The sequence below is a fragment of the Ursus arctos genome, unplaced genomic scaffold (genome assembly GCF_023065955.2).
Source record: "Ursus arctos isolate Adak ecotype North America unplaced genomic scaffold, UrsArc2.0 scaffold_32, whole genome shotgun sequence".
NCBI classification, from domain to species: domain Eukaryota; kingdom Metazoa; phylum Chordata; class Mammalia; order Carnivora; family Ursidae; genus Ursus; species Ursus arctos.
Genome location: NW_026623008.1, coordinates 24,197,604 through 24,221,061, shown reverse-complemented (window position 1 = coordinate 24,221,061; position 23,458 = coordinate 24,197,604). Strand labels below are relative to the sequence as shown.

Genomic DNA, 23,458 nt, shown 5'->3' with positions numbered 1-23,458 from the left:
TCTTGTTATCTGGCAGTGCTGGGCGCCAGCCAGTCAGACAGACCTGTGCTCAGATCTGCTCAGCCACAGGCTCACCTCTCTGTGCCTTAATTTCCTCTATTTAAAAAAATGCAGAAAATAATTACACATATAGTTTATTGTGCAAATTAAATGAGGTAATGCATGTAAAGTGTTAGCACAGGGCTGGCATGCAGTACCCAATAATAGGTAGATGGCAGCAGTTATTACTACAAATTAAGTTGAGTGAATAAATGAATGAAGTACTCCTTCCTTCCCCAGGGCTGTCAATATCCCCCTTATGGTCTTTAGTATGCTCCCAAAGACTACAACATTATTAAAATTTGAATGAATAAACTTTACACTGTGTGTTTCTGTGTAATCTCTGTTGCTTTCCTTCCTGAGGGATCCGTGCCCGGTAGAAATCACTGTAGGGATTGGTGGTAGAAAGGGAAGATGGCTCCTATGCCCCTTGCCTGGTGCCCTGGGCACAGCAAACCTCGATAAACTCTGGCTTTCTTGGAGTGAAGTGAATTTGGGCTACATAAAAGCTTTCACCAGAAAAGATGTGCTTGTTCCCTACCCTCCCCCTCACCCCCACAAACCCTGTGCTCCCTGGGACACCAGCTCATCATCTGCAGTCTAAATTGTGACCCTGCCCCTGGGTGGCTCTGGGCTAACCACTGCATATTTCCCTGAAAAATGGGTTTAACAATCTCTGCTTCTTTCAAGGTCAGGCACCTTGTAGAAGTCCAGTGTGGAGAGGGGGAATAAATGTTCATTTCTTTTTGGTAAAATAGAAGAGACCACACTGAAGGGAGAGCAAATTCACCCCCAGGATGTAGAAAATGAGTTGCCGAGGGCCTGTGGGGAAACATAATTGTTTCATAATCACACTCCTGACTAAAGGTCCAAAGGGGCCCCTGGGGCTGGTCTTGCCAGGGTCTCAGGGATTGCTTCATAGGGCGTGTGGATGAAACTTTCACACACCAAAAAGCTGTAGAAATTCTCTTCCTATTCAAGAGAAGGTTATCTCTTTTGAGAAAAACTACCTTTTTCTGACTTAAATAGGTTGTTTTCTTATTATAAAAGTAGTATCTGTTTATTATGGAATTGATTATAGAACTTTTTGAAAATATAAACATGCACAAAGAAGGGGAGAGGCTCCTGTAATCACAGTGTACAGAGATCATCACTTGTAACTCAAAAGTGGAATTTTGTTGTAACTGCAATTTTGTATCCTGTTTGGTGAACATTTTCCCATGTGTTTAAATAGTTTATACAATGGGGGGGATTCAGTATACAAATTTGTTGCAATCTATTTAACCAGTCTCTTGTTGAGCATTTGGGATATTGCCTTTGTTTTTGTTTTGTTCTTTGGTTTGTTTATTTGGCTTTTTGGCTGTTGTAAGTGCTACAAGTAATATCTTTGTTACATAAATCTTCATGCATATCTTTCTTTGACTATATCTTGAATTCCTGGAAGTGCAGTGGTTGGGCCAAAGGATATTTGATACATATTATCAATTTGTCTTCTAAGACTTATTTCACCCATTTGCAGTCCCAGAGGCAATTTCATAGGACTTCACCCGAGTTGCCGAGTTGCCGGTGTCATTAACTGTCAAGGCCAACCTGGAAGTTCAGCCTGGCCTCCGGCCTTGCTTCACTTTTTCCCGCCCACTCCGCACACCCGCTGCGAGCCCCAACCGCCCTCGGAATATGATGGCCCGCCCCTTCCTTACTCCCTTACCGATTCTGTCCAATCAAAAGCAGCCTTTTCCAGTCTCGCTGTATGGTTGGTAAGTTGAAGTGTCCGTCACGCCCGGGGGCGGGCGGAGCGACCTGACGGACGTGGCGGCGGACCCGTGTTAGCGGCGAGCGAGCCGTGCGTGGCTTGCGCGGCGCGCTAGACTGGAAGCGCTGGACCTGCGAGGTGTGTGCTGGCGCGTTGAGCGGTGAGAGGCTTGGCGGCCATGGCTCCCAACGTCCCCGCAGCCGAACCGGCCCCAGAGTGTCCTAAAGGCATCCGGGCAGTGCTGCTGGGGCCGCCCGGGGCCGGCAAGGGTACCCAGGTGAGCTGCAGGGCCGGGCTTGGCGGCGGAGCCTGTGGAACTCCAAGGTCAGGACGGCCGGCGGTCCGGATCGCCCTGGCGCGGGACCGTGGGCTTAGGCCTGGGGAGGGTGTGGGGGGTCCTGGCCGGCGTCTGGGGTTCTGCCCAGGCGTTTGGGAGAGGGTCCAATTGGAGATCGGGGGAAGTCTGAGTTGGATTAGAGTTCTGCAGGGATCTAGACTTGAGATGTCATGTTGGGGGAATCAAAGGACTGATTTAGATCCCTTAAGGGGTTAAAAGCTGAGAGGGTTTGAGCTTTAGGGTGAGCCTTCGGTTGAGGCATCTAGATTACAGCCTGAGTGGAGTCAGGGACCCCAGATTCCCTGCGATATGGGAGTGGATTGTCCAGGGTTATGTTCCAGGCATTCGGGGTAGGGGACCCTTGCTTGTAAGGATTAATGACTGGAGGTGAAGGAGCATCCCCAGCACGTGGGGCAGAGGGGGAGCTGGTGTGTGCTGATTAGGAGTTCTAAGAGAAATGAGGTATGACCTGCCAGAGCCAGTTAAGTTGGGGAAATGGGAGAGAGTACCTCAATATACAGGTAAGAAAGCAGGCCCAGAGAGGTCAGGTTGCTTTTCGAAGATAGCAGAATTGACTTCATGCAGTCTGGAACCTCAGGAGCCATGGGGCTCCAGGAGTTTGGAGTCTAAAGTTGCCTTCTACTTTAGCAGACTATGGGGCCTCACTTGGTGTGTGGGCTGTAATGGACCCATAGATCAGAGTTGGGATTTATGATCTCGTTTTAAGATTTGGAAGCCCATAGGTTGGATTATGAATGTCCCCTTCCTGCATAAGGTCTGGCATTGCCCCCCAGGCCACAGGTTCTTGTTGGTTGTTAGGTGCTTAAGAGGGAATTCCTGAAAGTCTGAGCGGCTAAGTGAATGGTGTTCTGAGGACATCTCTGTGCCCATTTTCCCTAGCACTTGAAAAGATCTTGTCTTACTCACTCTTGGGACCCCTCTGGCACCCGGCACGTCACTTGGCACTTGATGAGGTTGGAAATGGATGAAGGACAGATTAAGGTGGAGGATGACAAGGAAGTCTGGAGATTCAGTTCATTCCTGTGATAATTGCTTTTTGGCTCTGGGCACTAGGTCAAGAACGACCACTTTCCCTTTTCTATGGCTGGAGCTGATTCATCCTTGGAACTCACTGTTACCTAATCCCCTTAACCTCAGTAACTTTGAAGTGTCTTTCCTGTTGCTACCACGCTCCGTTATTAGGGAAACTGCAGGCTAGGAATGTTTAATCCCAGACTCTGCAGACTTTTGCTGTGAGTGAGTATAAACAGGGTAGCTCAAATGCATCAATTATTTTTTCTTAGTTCACAATTATTTTTTCTTAGTTCATATGGAAGTTAATAATTTCATTAGTTGTGTAATGAACAACCCATCCGAGTGCTGAGACAAGGGTTTTATAGTTTAGCAAGCTTTGTAATTTCTAAGCTTAAATGTCTTCGCCTGAAAAACGGTGATAATACCTACCATACTTACTCATGTAAACCAAAAGCGGACAAGGATATTGGAAGATTGTGTTACATACATGTGTAAAGCACCCCTAGGTACCTAGATGACAACCTGGCACTTCATAGGCGTTCAGTAATTATTGACTTCCTCATCTTACCCATTTCCCCTCCCCCCAACTCAGATGTATTTCAGTGTAAAGGGTGATGTATTCAGGAAGTTTTGAAGGAAATTATACTTACGAACTGCTTTACAAGGGTGTGCATACGGCAGGCGTTGGTCAGAGAAGGTTTTCTGGAAGAGGATGGGATGTAATTGGGACTTGAGGAAACACAAGTCTTTTAACCTCTACACACCTTTCTTTTCATAAGTGGGGCAATAGAAATACTAGTGGTTGTAGTTTTATGGAGTTTTAAAAAAACAGCAGTGTTCATAAATCAGAGGTTGCAAAGTGGCTGCCTCCAGCAGCATTTAGTCTGCAGACACACCCTAACTTTTTTTTTTTAATATTTATTTTTTCTTTAAGTGGGCTCTGCCCCCCAGCGCGGGGCTTGAATTCAACAACCGTAAGATCTAGAGTCGCATGCTCCACTGACTGAGCCAGCCAGGCGCCACTGCCTAACTTTGTGGAGTTTTTTTAAAATAAGATTTTATTTATTTATTTTGAGAGAGAGGGAGCAAGTGAGAGAGCACAAGATGGGGGGGGGGCGGGGGCGAGGGCAGAGGGAGAAGCAGAAGCGGACTCCCCACTGAGCAGGGAGCGCAGCATGGGACTCGATACCAGGACCCCAGGATCATGACCTGAGCCAAAGGCAGATGCCTAACCGACTGAGCCACCCAGGTGCCCCTCACTTTTTTTTAATGAAGAATTTGTGGGGTTTTTGGTTTTTTTGAGAGAGAGCACATGAGAAGGGAGGCGGTGGGGGGTGGGGCAGAGGGAGAGGGAGAGAGAGAATCTTAAGAGGCTCCATGCCCATTGCAGAGCCCAACATGAGGCTTGATCTCACCACCCTGAGATCATGACCTGGGCCGAAATCAAGAGTCAGACACTAGGGGCGCCTGGGTAGCGCAGTCGTTAAAGCGTCTGCCTTCGGCTCAGGGTGTGATCCTGGCGGTCCGGGATCGAGTCCCACATCAGGCTCTTCCGCTGGGAGCCTGCTTCTTCCTCTCCCACTCCCCCTGCTTGTGTTCCCTCTCTCGCTGGCTGTCTCTCTGTCACATAAATAAATAAAATCTTTAAAAAAAAAAAAAAGAGTCAGACACTAAACTGGGGCGCCTGGGTGGCTCAGTTATTAAGCGTCTGTCTTCGGCTCAGGGTGTGGTCCCAGGGTCCTGGAATCGAGCCCCGCATCAGGCTCCTCCACTATGAGCCTGCTTCTTCCTCTCCCACTCCTCCTGCTTGTGTTCCCTCTCTTGCTGGCTGTCTCTCTCTCTGTCAAATAAATAAATAAAATCTTAAAAAAAAAAAAAAAACAGACACTAAACTGACTGGGCCACCCAGGTGCCCTGAGTTTGAATACAAAAGAAGACTGGTCCCCACGTACCCAGTAGCCAGCCCCACCAACCATCAGCTGGTGGCCATTGCTTCCCCATCCACTCTCCCTTCACATTATTTTAAAGCAGCTCCCAGATAGCATGACCGGGGTGTGTTTCCTGTTTTCTCTGCCAGCCCTTTTCACGTTTCGTTCCATGTGTCCAACTTACACCAGTTCTTCATTTCGCAGGTCAGTCTCCATCAGCTTTGTCAGTGCAGCGACACGACACCTCTGTGAGACCCATACTTTTACTTCCCTCTTTACAGTTAGAGAAACTGAAGTTCAAAGGGCCTGTTCTCTAGTTTTCATAGCAAGTAACTGGCAGATCCTCCGTCTGAATGGCTCCAAGCCCCTGCTCTTTCTGTTGCTGCCTCCTACCCTGGGTTAGATTTTTCTCCTACCCTATGCATGTTGTATTTGATAGTTTTGGTGTCAGAGATGCAGAGAGCAGTCCTTGCCCTCAAGAGGATACAATCTAACAAAATAGTCACCCCCTTTGCTCAGTTATCCCTTGTCAGAGATTTCACATGTGTCATCTGAACCCTGCAACCCTAGGAGGTAGGTCCTGTCCTTATCCATGCCTTTTTACTGATAAACTGAGGCCCAGAAGCTGTATCTTGCCCCAGGGTATACGTAAAGAAGTAGCAAAGGTAGGATTTGAACTCATGACTGATTCCTGAGCAGAGTCGCCATCTTACACTATTGATACTAGTCTAGGTGTGGAGGGGGAAATGAATACGCACGCATACAGTGCGTACCAGGGCGGAGTACCACGTGGGAAGTGTAAGGCGAGTGACTCTGACAAATGCTAGGGTAGTTCAGGGTTAGAACAAGAACTATAATTTGTCAAGAGTATTCCATTCTTCCCCCTACCCAGCCAGTAATGTCGGTAATATTATCCCCAATTTATAGATGAGAAAATAGTCTCAAAGAATCACTGGCCTAAGGTTACGTGGTTAAGATAGAATTGATACTCAAACACAGGTTTCTGTGCTTTTTAAAAAGCTTTTTATTGAGGTATAATATACACGGAGAAAGGTACAAATATCATAAGTGAGCAGCTTGATGAATTTTCACAACGTGCATTTTCACAATTACACTTGTGTAGCTTACATCCATATCAAGAAACAGAATGTTGCCAGCATGGTGAAGTCCTCCTTGTGCTCCCTTCTGGACACACACACACACACACACACACACCCTTTTCCCAAGGACAGCCACTAAGGCTCTGTGGGTTATTGTTGTTTTTTTAATGAGGCCTATAATATGGATAAGAGCTAGGGCTTGCCAGCTCTGCTGTTACTAGCTACCTGATCTTGGGCAATTTAGCCTCTGAATTTCATTTATAAAATGCAGATAAAAATAGTTCCTACCTCATGGGCTTATTGTATATCGTGCCTACTAAATACAGTAAAACAGTGCACGGAAAAATCGCTTGGCGTGTTGCAGACACTCAAAAGTTAGCTGATGTTGATGAGTCCTTATCAGCAGAAGAAGGGATAGTTGGGAGTATCTGGGGAGAGAGATGCTCAGAATTTGCCTACAGGGAGGGGCAGAAGGGAGAGGAGCCAAGGTCCTCAGAGATGCTTATGTTATGTATTTGGGAATCGCATAGAGCCGCTGTTCGCAGCGGTGCAAGGCATACAGCTAGGGGACCTGTGGAGGTAAATTTGAAGAGCTTGGGACGTGTAGGAAGTTTATTGTGGAGGACACTGAGTGCCAGACTCAGATATTTGGACTTCTCCCCTATTGCACTAAGGAGACATGGAAGGCTTCTGAGTGTGTGTGTGTTGGGGAGTGGGGCGGGGAGCATGCCCAACATGATTTTAGGAGATGATTCCAGATGCGTATTCAGGAGCATGGGACGTGGGAGTGGGAAAGACTGGAGGCAGAGAGAGAATTTCAAGGTGAGAAAACACGTGAGTTTAAGATTAAATCAGACCTCAACAACTAATAGTTTCCCTTTATTTCCCTAAATGCCAGGCACTATGCCGAATGCTTTTACATAAATAATTTTATCCAAATCCCCATAACGGCTCTGAAAGTAGACATTATTATCTGTACTCCAGGGATGAAGACACTGAGGCCTTAAGAAGTCTGCATAACTTGTTTGGGGGGGCGCAGTGAGTAAGTTGTAGGTCCCAGTTTCCAACCCAGATCCATACCACCAAAAACCCCATCTTGTGCCACCGCCCCAGGGCTTCACAGACTGCTTCAGAATCCCACAGTGCTGCCTGAGAACCGCTCAGGCATAAACCTTAAGAGCGGGCCCGGCTCTGTATTTTTGGCTCGTGCCCCAGATGATGGTCATAATACACCGAAGACCGAAAACATTAAACCCACCATGCTACCTCTCCGGCGGTTTTAGCCATTCTTACCCGTGCCCCCCAAAAGCCCACCCCTTCCTCCACAGGGTTGTCGCAGAGGTGATGAGCCTGTTTCCCAGTCCATGGCCAGTGACACACAAGTGGCTCAGGGCCTCGGCAGCAAGAGTGGGGTCCAGGGGCCAAGAGCACAGCCAGGCCTGCAAGCTTGTTAAAAATGCAGATGCTCAGGCCCCACCCATTGGAATCAGAATCCGCATTTTAGCAGCACCCCTGGGTGATGTGGAGTAGAGGCAGTGCTCTAAAGCATAGGCTTGAAGTGTGAGGGGAATATAATAAAGTTATTTCATCTGGCTGCTTCTGTAGTTTGCAAATAAAGAGTAATGCAAAAAGAGTAATGCAAAAAAAAAAAAAAAAGACCACGGAGGGAGGTCTTTTATTAAAGGCCTACTGTGTGTCTTCATGCTTTGGGTACGTATTTCACTTTATCCTCACAACAGCCCGATGAAGTAGGCATCCCCATTTGACTGGTGAGGAAACAGATGCCGAGAAGTGGAGTAACTGGCCCAAGGTCACACAGCTGTTGAGTGCCTTAGCCAGGATTCCTGTGTAAACCTGACTTCAGATGAAGGAATTATCATTCTGCCTTGCCATGTCTTCCCTAGTGGAATGTTCTTCCACACAGCTGTCGAGTCCCATCAGCCGGAACAGCAATAAGAATCCTGCAGTTTGGGGGGTGGTAAAAACAGACCAGTTAGGTTCTGTGGTAACAGCTCAACTCTGGCATTTTGGTCAGCCTTCCGCCTTGAACAAGCCTGATCTCCAAAATTTTCACCCAAGTTAACTTCAGCACCAAGGAGAAAGATTGGCAGAAAAGCTCAGTTCGCTGGGTGTGCGGCCACCATGCCAGCCCGGAGAACCAGAAGGGTTTCCACTGCCAGAGGATCCTGACCGTCATTGGTTTCCAAAGTGCGGTTTTTAATGCCTTGTTCACCTGGATTCCATTTTGAAGTCGTGTACATGAAGTCATGTCTTTGCTTGAACTGAGTCAGTCCACGAATCACAAACTAGAATTTGCTATACTGAGCCCCATCTATTTCCCTTTTCTGTGCGCAACTAAGAAAATTCTCAATGCACTGGTTTGAATAAGAATCCAGCCCTCCTTATTTTATAAAACAATTGAACCAGAACACTAAGTACTAAGCTTCTTGAACTGATTCTATTCCTTGTGAATTCTGCGGGGGGTTTGCCACTACAAAACCAATGTTGGACCGTCCAGAGTTTCTTCCTGTTCTAGTCTTTATTCTGCTGTGTTGTCCGCCAAACTAGGAGCCCGTAGAGGCCAGGGTCCGTGTCTTTTGTTTTTCTGGCTCCCAGCAGGGTTCTAGGAAGAGGCATCAGTGTTTTCTTTCTGTATGAATGAACACGGAATTAGGGCAGGAGTCACAGTACCAGCCGACGTTCAGTGTTCTGTGCCTGTCCCTGGTACGTATGTCGAACGCCGTTTGATCCCATCAACCCAGGGATGGAGGTCCTGCTACTGCTTCCATGTGACTTAGAGGAGATTTGACACGTAGTAAGGTGATATAATTTTTCTCAAGTCACCTATCTAGCGATTGTTGGTGTCTGAAACCCAGGAATTCTGACTCTGAAGCCCATGCTCTTAACCAAAAGGCTCTACTGCCTCCTGAAACTGCTACGTAAGTAAATACTGCTAGCCAGATGCTCTTTCTGTGTATCCTGTCTGATCCTCAGAGCTACTTTCGGAGACGGAGCCTTTTTGTCTTCGCTTTAAACGGACCAGGAAACTGAGCCTCTGAGAGGAAAGGGGAAGAACCAGTTGCGCCTGGGGGAAACGCACGTTCCTCCCCTGGCCGCAGCTGCCTCCCAGGCCCGTGACCACTGTACTTGACAGCGGCACATTCATTCCTTTGGCAAATATTCGTTCAGCACATCCTGTGCCAGGCCTTGTGCTGAGTGCTTTATATCCATGAGCTCATTTCAACGTCACGGCAGCCGGGGCGCCTGGAGGGCTCAGCCGGGCCAGCGTGCAACTCTCGATCTCGGGGTCGTAAGTTTGAGCCCTGCGTTGGGTGTAGAGATTGCCTCAAAATAAAATCTTTAAATAAATAAATAAATAGATAAGCTTCGCAGCAACCACATGAGGTACTGATACTGCTGTTTTGATTCTTCCCATTTATGAACTGAGGCTTTTGTGTCACTGTGTGTGTCTAGTGGAAGTCGCGAGAATAGCTAATACTTGTGACCCCTTCCTGGGTGCTAGGTGCAGCTTTCGGTGCTTTACAGGTATTATGTCATAGAATTCGTACTATCACCATATAATCGTTCTACGTTAGAATATAGCATCGGGTACTTTTATTCCCATTACGGGTAAGGAAATCGTCATTTGCCAGAGTTCACGCAGCCAGTGAGTGATGGGGCCAGGTACACACCCGGGCAGCCTGATGCAGGGCCTGCCGTGTTAACTCTGTCTTGGTTTTCATCTTCCCCTCCACAGGCACCCAAATTGGCCGAAAACTTCTGCGTCTGCCATTTGGCCACCGGGGACATGCTGAGGGCCATGGTGGCGTCTGGCTCAGAACTGGGGAAAAAGCTGAAGGCCACTATGGATGCCGGGAAACTGGTAGGTTTGGTGGTCCCGGTGAGTGAGGCTATTCCTGAGTCTCGATCTGCCCTGCCTCATTTGGGGGCCACCAGCCGCGTGGAACCGTGGAAATTAATTTAGATTTAACTGAATCGAAAATTCAGCTGCTCCATCTCACTTGCCGCCTTTCAGGGGTTTGTCAGCCAGCACAGGTTTAGAACATGTCCGTCATCGTAGAAGGTTCTGTCGGACAGCCCTATGCTGCGGGGTGTTCTGACAAACACACTACATGAACTTCCAGAGTAGCGGGTTACGCGGTGTATTGTGAATGCGTGGCATTTATGTTATTCACGGTATTCTTTTTTAAAAAAATACATTTTAGGGGCGCCTGGGTGGCACAGCGGTTAAGCGTCTGCCTTCGGCTCAGGGCGTGATCCCGGCGATCCGGGATCGAGCCCCACATCAGGCTCTTCCGCTATGAGCCTGCTTCTTCCTCTCCCACTCCCCCTGCTTGTGTTCCCTCTCTCGCTGGCTGTCTCTATCTCTGTCGAATAAATAAATAAAATCTTTAAAAAAAAATACATTTTATTTTTATTGTAAGTAGGCTCTACACCCAATGTGGAGCTTGAACTTGCAACCCTGAGATTAAGGGTCGCGTGCTCTACCAACTAAGCCAGACAGGTGCCCCTGTTTACGGTATTCTTGAGGTTCCTGTGTGCTGATGCATTTTGTAATATGCCCAGTGTTTAGAGCCAAAAATGAAACTGCCATCCCTAGGCCAGACTCAAGGGTGTATCCAAGAAAGGATGCAGGAAACCACAGGGTTTTAACTCTATTTTGGGGGCTCTGTGTTCTGTGTCTCTAACAGTGGAGTTGCTTGGTGATTGACGAAAGTAATTCCTCCTATTTGGGGGATATAATAGCATTTTCTTACGTTTTTAGTCCAGTTGCTCTAATTGGACGATTACAATCTGTTATTTACTAAATCTTCTTTGATAAGTGCCAGAGCTTAGTTGTAACTGAGTTATTCTGGGACTTGGCCTCTGGGAATCACCTTCAGGCATTTTAATAAACTGGAACACCAAGAAAACATTTTAATTAAACTGCAAAAAGAATGATTATAGTATAGAATGCTCACGAGCAGGGGCGCCTGGGTGGCATAGCGGTTGGGCATCTGCCTTCAGCTCAGGGCATGATCCCAGCGTTATGGGATCGAGCCCCATATCAGGCTCCTCCGCTGTGAGCCTGCTTCTTCCTCTCCCACTCCCCCTGCTTGTGTTCCCTCTCTCGCTGGCTGTCTCTATCTCTGTCAAATAAATAAATAAAATCTTTAAAAAAAAAAAAATTAAAAAAAAAAAAGAATGCTCACGAGCAAGAAGATACACCGTGTTATAAGTACTTACAGAGCTACGGACCGTTTGCTTCCTTAACATTTTCCCTGGTTTAAGATCTTATCTATTTATTTGAGAGAGGGAGAGCAAGAGAGGGAGAAGCAGACTCCCTGCTGAGCAGGGAGCCCGATAATGCGGGACTTGATCCCAGGACCTGAGCCAAAGGCAGACACTTAACCGACTAAGCTACCCAGGTGCCCAGCATTTCCCTATTTTAAGTTCATACGTGAAAATGATCAGCTTTACCATTTAGGAGAAAGGGGAGGAGAAAAAGTTGTATTTTTCATCTGGGAATCACCTTCAGAAACCATTTGGTACTTAGCCCTCTGTCTTCTCATATCTTAGAATGTTGGTTGGGGAAGGAGCTAGGCTTTGCCTTTATCCCCAAGTTACCTCCCGGCAGGCTTTGAAATCCCGTAGCTGTATCCGGGGTACCACTGCCCGCCCACCTGCCCCTTTACCTCTAGCTTTCCCTTTGTGTTTGTGAGACCTTGAGCTAAGGCAGAAAGCTAGATATTTTGGACTTTGGGTCTTGGCAGAAGATCTTGTACTGAGAAAAAAATTGGGATATGGCCATGAGATTGCTTATCTCCAGCCTTCACTTTGTCACAGGGCTCGTACTTTGTCCCCAAGTTCACAGCCGGTGGCAGGAGATAAGAGCGTTAGCAGCCTTGCTGTCATACTGGTAGGGAACTTCTCTTTCTATGAAAGCTCAGGAGAGACTTTTAGAGAGACTAAGAGGTGTATTGGGCTGGCACCTCAGTGCCTTGGTTCTGACCCAGTTTTACCAGTTCAGTGACCTTCTCTGTTACTTCATGTCCAGGATGGCCAGGACCACTTTACTGTTAGCCTAAACAGAATTGTTTATGGAAAACAATTGGGAAAGTTGGTACCATTCTCCCACGGAGCCCTCCTCAGTGATCTCTCAGCCAGAAGCCCTCACCTTTCTTGTGCCTTGAGGACAGCTGCTTGCTGATGAGCAGTTATCTGATGGAAAGGACCCTGACTAATGGCTGGAGAGGGCCTCAGGACCTAAGACACGAAAGCCTCCTGTCCAGGTGACAGGCAGTGGGATCCTCTTCCCTCACCCAGATTGTTGGGGTCTCAAGGGAAGAGGACACATATGTGGCAACCACGAAAATCATGAAACCGAATTTTCTTTGGAATGTGGAGCCACTCCACATTTGCTCTGATTTTTTTTGCTTCTTTGGGATCAAGAAAACATGCTGTTTAGTAATCAGGTTATACAGATGCCAACTTGTGGCCCTGGAGTTGGGCTCACGTCACCTAATTAACAGATTTAAACCCAAGGCTGTCTTGTTCTTAACTTCCAGGTGAGCGATGAAATGGTCGTGGAGCTCATTGAGAAGAATTTGGAGACCCCTCGATGCAAAAATGGTTTTCTTCTAGATGGCTTCCCTCGGACCGTGAGGCAGGCAGAAATGGTGGGTGCCTTGCATTTGTGTCACTGATGCATGAAAACGAACTCTTGGCCCTTTATCTCGTAATTCCTTTGAGAGAGATGGCCCCGCTCAAGCTCTGGTGGCTTAGCTGGGCCATATACTTTCTTGCAGCTCGACGACCTCATGGAGAAGAGGAAAGAGAAGCTTGACTCTGTGATTGAGTTCAGCATCCCAGACTCTTTGCTGATCCGAAGAATCACAGGAAGGTATTTGTCCTCTGAAGGTCCCTCCTGGTCCTGCCTCCTCCGAGCTTTATCAGACCAGCAGAGTTGCTTTTGCCCAATCTCACCAGGCCGCGTAGTGCCATTTTACCACGGGTTGGTCTTGTTTGGTGACATCCACTGAAGTGGTGACATGGGACGGGAATATGTGGAAAGAAGAGCGAGGGATTTGAAGTCAGACAGCATCTCAGACCTGTCACCGTTTAACCGTGACCCTAGGCAAGTTTCTTAAGCTCTCCAAGGCTGGTTCCGCCTGTGTAGAGTGGGGTTAATAAGACCTGCTTCAAGAAACCGTCGTGCGTTTTGGATACCATGACATGCGTAGTTCCGAGCCTGGCTTACGGTGGGTGCTTCAGAAAGATTCCGTTCCTTACACGGTTATCTCTCTCACAGTGCTCTGAAATCTGGTCTCAGTTGGAAGTCGCCATACCTTGCTGTCGGTTTGGTAGTGTGAAAATAATACGACCACCTACACAAAGTTTAGAAAACGGAGGAAGATTTTGCTCATGGTACAGCCACCTCAGCCGGACCCACTATTGCTTTGTTGCATGTTTCGTTTTCAAGTCCTTGTTCTGGGGCGCCTAGGTGGCTCAGTCCATTAAGTGTCCAACTCGGTCTTGGCTCATGTGATCTCAGAGTCGTGAGATGGAGCCTCGTGACTGGCTCCGCGCTCGGCACGGAGTCCGCTTCGGATCCTCTCTCTCTCTTCCTCTGCCCACCCCCTCACTTTTTCTTTCCCTTGCTCTCTCACTCTCTCTCTAAAATAAATTGAAAAATATTTGAAAATAAATAAATAAAGTACTTGTTTCTTGGAGCGCCAGGCTGACTCAGGCAGTGGAGCGTGCAGTTCTTGATCTCAGGGCTGTAGGTTGGAGGCCCGTGTTGGGTGTAGAGTTTACTTAAAACAATAAATAAATAAAATCTTTAAAGTACTTGTTTCTCTGTAGTAGTCCCCATTGAACACAAACATGCTTCTGTTTCTGAACAAGTTTGCTCTGAAAGGTCCACTGCTTTAGGCTACAATTTCCTCTACCCTGTTTCACTGTCCACTCCGCCATCTGCTTTGTGCCTTCCAGAAATACATGGGAAGCTCTCAGCCTCTAATAGACCCTCCTCCCATTCTTATCTTTATTGTGGGTTATGGCTTTTATATCCCTTAGTCATTTTAATGGAGTCTCAGGAAGGTGGTCAGCCTACCGTCTTGAACCACACATCCACGACCATTATTTTTATTTGCTACTTGGTATTTCACAGTAGACGAGCCATCATGTACTTACTTGTCCCCTTATTGCAGTGCAGTTGTGTTTTTTTATAGTTGTCCGCTGTGAATTTGATGCTGTGACCATCACAGTACATGTAAACTTTTGGATTTAATTAGAGGGGAGATTGTTTTTTTGTTGTAAATTTTATTAAGTTGATTTCCTGGTGAGGTTGCGCTTTTTTCCCGTGGGTCTGCCGTCCGTATCTTCGGGGGGGAGGTAGCCACGTAAACAGACAGCGGGGTGAGTGTCACAGGTGTTTTCCTGAGAAGCTACGTGAGATACAGTGGGATCCACCTTATATTAATTTTTTGTTCAGATGTCCAGGTTTCATCTTTCCAGCTAGTCCATAGGAACCTTCAATGCAGGAACTTTTGTATTTCCGCGTCCCCACTGGCAGAGTAGACAAAGTAGAGGCAGGCCAAGAAGTGGTAAGGTTGACGGGGAGGCACGTCACCAGGGCTGGGGTCCCTGATGTACAAAGGAGATGTTAACAGTACTAGTTGACCGTGGGGGCCTTTGCATCGATCGGCCCATGTTCCTGAGTGCCTGTTCTGTGTGCAGCACCGTATAGACTAGACTCGGGAAGGGGGCCAGGAGAAGGTACAAAAGAACGATATGCCCATCTCTGACCGCAGAGAGTCTACAAGCCATACAAGAAACCTGGCTGGTTAGCACAGTGGGTAGTCCTAAGAAGCGAGCCTGGGAGCAGGAAGGGAAGGCTACCTAGGAGAGGTGCGATGTCAAACATGGCCTTCCTGGATGGAGAGGATTTCGGTGAGGCTCTCCAGGAAGGGAGTAGAGGCGGGAACGAGTGTGGGTTAGGGGAGGGCCTCTAGCTGGGGCTGGTGGCAGAATGTCCAGAGTTGGAGGAGTGATCCGGGTGGTAGAACAAGTGCTGTTGGGAGGGTCGGATGGGAGCTCGACTGGGGAAGGGTTGCCAAGGTGAAGAGGGTAGACGGATCAGGAGTCATGGGATGTTCTTAAGCCATGAGGTGTTATGGCAGAAACAGCATTCTAAGAACGTTAGTTTGGCCCTGGCGTACAGGCTAACTTGGGGGGAAGGCGAGATGGACAAGAACCCACCTAGGAGGCTGTTGGTGATCCCCGTGTGGGGTTGTGGAGGCTTTTAACTGCGGTTGGCTGGTGGGGACCAGAGAGATTCTGAAGGGCAAACTACAAGACTGTTGTAGAGGACGAAGAAGACTCAGTCTCTGGGTTTGGGAGTGAGGGGTGTGGCGTGACCCCCTCCCTCACAGAGGAGGAAACAGGACACGCCAAACTGGTAAAGTTGTCTTTGTCAAGTTCCCTCTATGGATCAGTGGCAGAACTAGCACCGAAAGCCCGTTTTCTGCCTCCTGGTCCACTGCAGTGATGGTTGGAAGAAAAAGAGGCAGGAACTAGTTGGTTTAATATGGATCTTATTTAAATCTGACATGATAAAACCCCACTGTAAATATCTTTTTGATTAGCTCTGACCTCACTTCTGACAATATTAGGGTCACTTGTATGTATGGTTTGGTGGTTAGTGGTTTTAACTTTTTCAGTGTTGGCTCTCTGATACCCTAATTATCCTACCAGTTGGCTGTCCTGGTGTCACAAGCCGTCCCCACTTTGCGGATGAGAAAGCAGGCACCTGAAGTGTCATACTCAAGACGGCAGTGGCTCTAGAACCCCAGCCTTGATCCCTCCCCATCACGACCTCCACCGCTAGGTCAGGCTCAGTGGCTCTTAGAGCTGTTTTGGTTGGTGCTGAGACCAGTCCCACTTTGAAAACTTGGATCTTGGACTTTCTTTCATTTCCCTTCTAGGGAATGAGCCTGGCATTCCTCTTAAAATGAAGTCCGTGAGCGGGGAAGGAGCAGTGTGTCGTATGTCACTGGAGGGCTGAGGGAATCGGAGTAAGCGAGAGATGTAGGGATGTGGAAAGGAAAAAGTCATGTCTGCTGCAGCCTGGCTGCCGCGGGCCTTGTGCTCTCCAGAAAGTGAAGAATCATGGTCCACGTCTCATGCTTGCAGCCCTTCGCAGAGGGAAAGCTGTAGCCGAGCCCAGCAGCCTCTCCCTGGGTCTCCCAGTGGAGGCACCAGAGGAACCTCACCAGCGACTCAACTAAAAGAGGGCCTGACTTCCTGTCACCAGACAACAGGCACAGGCCACTCAGTGTAGCTTATTTTACTCAGCCATCCCCTTGCCCCCACCAGTGCTGTAAATGGACCACTTGGCCTCCCAAAAGTGTGCTGTGGGGAGGGGGAGAGGGAAAGAGAGAATCTCAGGCAGACTCCTCACTGAGTGTGGAGACCGACGCGGGGCTCGATCTTACGACCCTGAGATCATGACCTGAGCTGAAACCAAGAGTCCGACGCTCCACCGCCTGAGCCACCCAGGCGCCCTGCCCAGGCTTTGGGAGTCTGACCTGAACTTCCCCCGCTGATGTGCTGAGATACTGATCCCCTCAGCCATCAGAGCAGCGGGGTAGGCCTGGGTTATTCCGGAGGGGAGCACACCAGTACTGCATAAATATTTCTGCGTGTGCCAAGAGGTGAAAAACGTTGGGAAGCCCTGGGTTAACAGACCTTCATGAGGAAAGCAGACACCTGTTCAGTAAGAAAGCCTGGGTTGGCACAAACTTGGGAAACCAGACAGGTCCTGGCTGTAGAGCAGGGTTCAGCCTGCCTCCTTCCCTTCTTAGGTTTCTGGGTTCCTGTGGTGTGGCCACTCAGAGTTAGGAGCTCAGGTTTGCAGCTCGGGGGCACGGCGCAGAAGGGGTGCCCGGCTACACTGGCACCAGCTGAACGCTGAATCCTTGGGCATTTCGTGACTTGGTGCGTAAGTCATTTCTCCTGGTGCCGGTGTCCTGTTGCTCAGCCCTCCGATGCTTGGGCTGCATTTTATCCAGGTGGTCGCAGAGGGCTGCTGCCCGGTCTCGTGGCGTTTGCATCTGCAGGACATTTTTCCATCGCACCTTTCTGGGTTTTGTCACTGATCTGGGATAGAAAATAGGGTTGGCTTCGTTGTCCGCTGGCCTCTGTAGCGCATCGTACAAATCTCTGTTAAAGGATCGTCACATTTATTTTAGGTTTTTCCCCACATTTGTCCCTCCCACTAGAGTAAGCACTGCTTGTGATCAGGGATCTTGGCTCGTTGCAGTGTGGCCCCTGGATTCAGTGTAAGGCCTGAATCGGACTAAGCACTTAGTAAACGTTTGTTGGGCGAGTGGGTGAAGAGAATGAATGGCTGTGCAAGACCAGCCCCGAGTTCCTGAATGAGGTACTTAACGCCAGCCTCGGCAGCCAGACACTCATTATCACGTTGGGTCAGAATAGAAAACATACTCCCTCTGGCATAAGCTCTCCTGGAAACCCAGTTATCGTCCCAAGTAGAAGACGCCTAAGCTAGGTCTGTGCCTGGTGGACGTCCTCACGTCCAGCTCCTCTGTTGTTGCTTGTCAACTTGGAGACCTCTGGGTGCAGGGACACTTTCAGGCACCCTGACTCCTGTTTGTTTGCTGTCTTCCAGGCTGATTCACCCGCTGAGTGGCCGTTCCTACCACGAGGAGTTCAACCCCCCAAAGGAACCCATGAAAGATGACGTATGTAAACCCAGGACAGGAGATTTCCTTTTCCTGCCTTCCCTTCCTTCCTTTTTGCTCTTTGTGCTTTCCCTCTTCCTTTTATTCCTACCAATATTATTAACTTGACCATAAGAAATATCACTACCGAGTAAATCACATGGGCTGTGGCTTTTCTGTCTATACAGCGCCTCCCCCAGTGGTTTATGGTTTGACTTTGACGTAGCCACCAGTACCGGCTACTTCACAGTGCCCGGTTTATCCCTGTCTTTGGTCCAAAGAAGCCCCTCTCTGGTAGCACGGTAACCTAAATGATTGACTAGTCTCAGGAGAAGGCTGCTTGGAAGCCCAGAAGCAGAGCCAAGCTGGGAGAACAGGACTGAAGAGAAACGTGTTGACTGGTCCTACTTCGGAAGAATGTCCCCTCTCTCTAGTGACTCTGCTGTGTCCTGCAGAAGCAGACTGTTTGGGCTTGATTAACGTTGCCAAGCGCTCATGACAGTCTTCAGTTGCTTGCAGATGTGACAGGGAGGGTCTCGTACACGTTCACTGTAACGTTTGCTGTAACTAGTCCATTTCGTCTGTTTCAGAACATGTGGGCAGTAGTAAGACTCTCCCGGGTTTGCCTTTGTCACTTCAGACAAGTTCATCAGGTCCTGCAGGTTTCCAGGCCCTCGTGTCAGCTTAGGCACATTTCCCACAGTTGGGAATTCTGCCATTCAGAGTTCTTTCTCACTTCATTTGCCCCTTTTTAGGACGCCGAAGGCTGACACCCCAGTGAAAACACCAAATACGTCGGTGACTAAGGGTCCAGTGGCGAATGCATCTCTGATTTTGATGTATTCTCCTGGTCTCAGGGGCCTCTGTCTTTCTTGCTTCTGCTCTTAGAAGTGTTCATCTCGGAAGGCAAGCAGCCTGAGCAGAAGCTGTGAGAGAAGGGCCTTGCCCGTCTTCCTCCCACAAATCCCCTTCCTCACGCTTTGCTGCCTCAGGTTCCCCAGCTCCTCTGGACTGGTTGGTCTGCTCCTGGGACCAACTTCCTGAGAGTAGCAAAGCTCTTTAGAGTTCTTTAGTGGAGGGGATCTAGATTTGTCTCTCTTTCCCTCCGATGGACTTTGGGAGCAGACAACATCTCAAATCTGCATCTGGCATCAGGTAAGGAAACCTTGCTAACAGTCCCAGACTTTCACTGCCCCCTTCCTGTTCTCAGATCACTGGGGAACCCTTGGTCCGCCGATCAGATGATAATGAGAAGGCCTTGAAAATCCGCCTGGAGGCCTACCACACGCAGACCACCCCGCTGGTGGAGTACTACAGGAAACGAGGGATCCACTCTGTCATCGACGCCACCCAGACCCCCGACGTCGTGTTTGCCAGCATCCTAGCGGCCTTCTCCAAAGCCACATGTAAAGACTTGGTTATGTTTATTTAATGTTGGGTCCGAAAAGGAATTTCTTTCTTCCTATCCGTGTTGAGGGAGTGGGTGGGAACTGCAGAGCAGGCAGAAGGGAGCATCCTCAGGCCAGCAAGAGTACCGTTTGATGTACCAATTAAAACACTCGCTTGATGTATCTTTAGCGTGCGTGCAGCTCTCATCTCATCTGTGTGTGTGCGTGTGCGCGTTGGTTTAAGTATTTGTACGCTCTTCCTTCTTTCTGAGCTACAGGCAAGGTTGCTTTACCAGCTGTTTACTTCTTTAGCCATACTCTTGATTTTTGTTTATTTTTACCAAGATAACCTAACTCAGGTATCTGCCAGGCACCACAGTTCTGGAACCTCATGGTATTTAGTCCATCTCCCGCAGCTGAGTCGAAGTCCAGGATCACAGAGAGTCAGGCGGGGCCAGAGTTCCCGGTGGCAGATTGTTGGCAGGGGATTCCGCTTGTGTTCTGCCCCACGATGAAAAGCCACATGAGTCAGTGTGTGGATGGAGATCATTCGTTTTTTTCCGAAGTGGAAAGGAAAAGGCATTGACCATAGGAAGGTATCACCATCGAAAGATCCAGGCTGAGTTGGAATATTTCTGTGATCTGCATCACAGTGTATAAAGCAGGGATCATTGGGGACCCGTGTGTGAAAACTGAATTGTTGCCCAAGAATTAAACCCAAGTAGACGGTACTTTTGAATTCAGGCTGTCTTCTGAGCATCCGGGCTGGGCACCTGAGAGCAGCCAGTCCACTTGCCAAAAAGACCAGGATAGGTTTGTTTATTTTCATTTTTAATGTTTGCCTCAGTTTCCAAGTATGAACAAAACAGCGATTTGGAGGTGATCTATTCTTGGCCTCATCTTCATTAGCGTTTACTCAAACCCAGTCTCTCCAGGATATGAAACCCCAATCAGATGTGTCTCTTTTCATCTCAGACTCTCTCCACAGACTCCCCAAGAAAAGATCAGCCAAACTAAGATCACCTATGACAGTAACCAGCTTTTATTCCTAACTTCAGCTCCCCAACTATTAAGTGTTTCCTGAGGTCCATGCTGTGCCATTTGACTTGTGGCAAACAGATGAATTAATAGACTGTTGGGAGAGGCCACAAAACAGTGGCCTCTGGAAAAGCCATTGGAAAACCAGTGGCAGGCCCAGTAAATAATGCCGCCTCCCCCATCATAATCTGCTGACTTGGTACAGAGGGCTCTAGAGTCCCGGTCCCCATCTGACCTGAGTCTTCTGTCTGTGCAACTCTCAGAGGGCCTGTCCCCTGTCCACCTGGAAGCTGGGCACGGGTACGTGACCATTTGCTTCCCTTTGGTCTGATTCAAGTGAGTGTCTGCTAGCTCTGCTCTGCCTTGCTTCCCTGCCTGTAAACTAACTCCACCCATTCTAAACAGAAACCAAGTCTGGCGTGGGGCATTTCTGGGAAGCACATGACTTCAGGGAAGAGGAGTGAAACCAAAACTATGAGCTGTGTCTGCTGGGGTCTGGAGCCCTTCTCTGGGGGAGGGAGGCCTCACAGATCCCAGAGTCGACTCCCCTTTCACAGGGGACAGTGGCAGGCACTTGGCCTCAAGGTGGCGGACCTTGAATGTTTGCTAATTGAATGTGTGTGACCCTTGTTCCAGTATTTGTCACCCATCCGTATACATTCACGTGTGCATATTTGGGCTGCTGGTGAACCTAGAACATGCGGAATGCATATGCCTTTTTGGGGGTGGTCAGGATTTAGATTTTTGCTTCGTTTAATTACACAGCCTTAACCTCAGCAGGCATGAGAGCTTTCTCCGGACAGAGAAATGTCCAGTGTCTGATGCATTTGGTTGCTGGGGCATGCATGCCAGCCTTCCCTGATATTTACTTGGTTTTTAAAAACCCATTTTGTTCTCTCTTGTTTCCTCTCTATTTCAGCCTAGTAACAGAAGGCCAGGCGAGACTGCACCACTGTTCATCACCCCGCGGCGTGATCCCTGCTCTTAGGTGCTGGGCAGAGGGGAGGGGTGGTCAGGGTGAGGATGGAGAGGGAGGAATGGTGAGGGCCCAAAAGGAGTCATCAGGAGCAGCAATGTGATAGTGAAGCCACCTCTTTCACACGTCATGGAAGAGTCTGAAAAAGTACGGAGGAAGGGGGAAATTAATTAAAAAAAACTGATTAGAGGTTATAAATAGCAATAGGGAGGTGCAGTATTGTTTCTAAGGAATCCAGGTTTCATTTACTGTGGATTGGTGACAATATTTTATAAAGCCAAATGCCCTAAGACCTCAGTTTTTATCTCAGAGCCTCATGGGTTGCCAGCCTGCGAATGCAGGAAGTCAAAACTGTTGTCCTGTCTTTCCGAAAGCTTGGAACAGGGGGGGTTTGACTCCTGGCCCTGGTTCCCCCAGCCATGAGATCAAAAGAACATCTCCACGTTGGAAAGAGATGGGGGGCCGTGTTCATGGGGTTGGTGGCTCAGCCAATCAAGTTTACTGGAGTGGGGAAGACGGGGCTGGTCTCCTTTCCTTAACGACACACCGCTTGCGTACCAGTCCACCCGTTCTCGTGGGTCAGCTCCCAGCAGCCACCCAGCATCCCTGCGCTCTTGCCGTCTTGCATCCACAATGTGGGAAGGGACCCTTGTTAATAAATGAGCAAGTGTCCTAAGCAACATCATCCAAAGATTGTCCCTTCCATCCTCAAATCCTGTGACTGGGATCACTCGTCAGCACTGTGATGTATTATTTTCAATGAGGTGCCTTTCTTAACTGACCAAATGCTGCCTTGTTTGGCCCCTAAATCAATAAAGTATGTTAAAAATTTGTATCCCCTGTTGTGGCATTTTTTTGAGGGCATCTGGGCTAGAAAAAAAATGGCATTGAATTCTGAAACTGGCTTGGAAGCCCCTTCTTGTCGCTAGAAGTCACAAGGCAGGGAGGTCCAAGTGTGCGCTCCTAAGATGAGCCACACCCTCTTAAGCCTGGGCTCAGATGGCAGGCCGGCTTTTCTTGCCCCCGAGGACAAGGCAGCTCGGCTTCGTGGGGACCCCGCTGTGCTTGGAGCTCAGAGGATGTGCAAGGAATCCCGGCCAGTCATTTACTCGGCTCCTGTTTCCTTGTCTGAAAAAAGAGGAGTGTGATGCCACCTTCTCAGACTTGTTGGCATTAAATGAAGTTTATAAAAAGAAGCTTTGCGCTTGGCGCCTGGCACACAACAGACACTTGATAAATGTTAGTTGGGTCCGAATATATACAAAAATACCTGCTTCGTGCCGGGCTGGATAATTGTTGGGTGGACAGCTGTCCACAGCCTAGAAAGCCAGTGCTTCTCATCCCTAGCCAGATTTTTGGCTGTCTCTTCAGCTGTCTCTTTAACACTCCTGGTTGCTTCTTTGTAAAGCCATTTCTTGCTCAGCAGAAGTGCCAAGCTGAAGCTCTCAGGCTGTTTGGAAGGACTGCGTCTGCTGGGGCGGCTTCTGAGAAATGACTGCTATTCCCAAAACCAGAGGAAGCTGGGCTAGAAGCACCGCCGTTCTTCGGGCTTTCTTGTTCTGGAGAGATCCAGAGTGGTCACGGGCATGTTAAATGCCGCCTCTTGAGCCAGCTCTTTCCTCTGCTTCCCCACCTCCCCACCTCCCCTCTGCAGTCATTTCAGGTGCCAGCACGACTGACCCTGATCCTTTCTCTCCCTGAGCTATTTAAATGCCCCATGAAAACATTCTTCCCTTCTCTGATCTTCATGCAACAAACTGGGGGAAAGATTTGGGGACCCAGCCCCAGGAGGCCACTGTGTGGTGTGATTGAGAAGAATGGCCTGAGAGAAGACCAGGAGACCTCTTGTTCTCATCTTTGGGCTTGGTTTCCTCACCTGGAAACTGATTGGAGCCGCTCCCGTGCCTGGAGCGCTGACGCCAGGCCAGGTACTGTGCGCATGCCTCGTAGCCAAGACCTCGCTCGGCCCTCCTGGGGCATCCGCGTGGTCAGAGCTGTCCTGTCTTACAGGTGAGGCGATCAAGACCCGGAGCGGTGAGGTCACACGGAAGAGGCCAAGTCGGCACCCGGAAGCAGTCTCTGACACCCGAGTCTGTCGCCTTGACCTTGTTGCTGAA

The 23,458-nt window shown here is 48.8% G+C and overlaps 1 protein-coding gene across 4 annotated transcripts; it reads left to right on the top strand.

The window, feature by feature from the left end:
• The first annotated feature begins 1,828 nt into the window (after window positions 1-1,828).
• Window positions 1,829-22,176, top strand: AK2 (adenylate kinase 2). Of its 4 annotated transcripts, none has more exons than XM_026516750.4 (7): window positions 1,829-2,069; window positions 9,950-10,075; window positions 12,762-12,872; window positions 13,002-13,096; window positions 17,888-17,960; window positions 19,150-19,345; window positions 21,285-22,176. In XM_026516750.4, the coding sequence occupies exons 1-7, from the start codon at window positions 1,971-1,973 to the stop codon at window positions 21,287-21,289; spliced, it is 705 nt and encodes a 234-aa protein (XP_026372535.1). In that variant the 5' UTR covers window positions 1,829-1,970; the 3' UTR covers window positions 21,290-22,176. The 4 variants fall into 4 exon arrangements, with proteins under 4 accessions (XP_026372535.1, XP_026372534.1, XP_057161113.1 ...); XM_057305130.1 differs by lacking the exon at window positions 21,285-22,176 and adding an exon at window positions 20,629-21,249 and having other exon boundaries at window positions 1,870-2,069; XM_026516749.4 differs by having other exon boundaries at window positions 1,833-2,069; window positions 19,150-22,176.
• The last annotated feature ends 1,282 nt before the right edge of the window (window positions 22,177-23,458 follow it).

Excerpts from the sequence above, each read along its gene's own strand:
- AK2 (XM_026516749.4), top strand. The coding sequence starts at position 1,971 with ATGGCTCCCAACGTCCCCGCAGCCGAACCGGCCCCAGAGTGTCCTAAA. Across the intron at positions 2,070-9,949 it reads GGGCCGGCAAGGGTACCCAG|GCACCCAAATTGGCCGAAAA; the intron begins GTGAGCTGCAGG and ends TCCCCTCCACAG. Across the intron at positions 13,097-17,887 it reads ATCCGAAGAATCACAGGAAG|GCTGATTCACCCGCTGAGTG; the intron begins GTATTTGTCCTC and ends GCTGTCTTCCAG.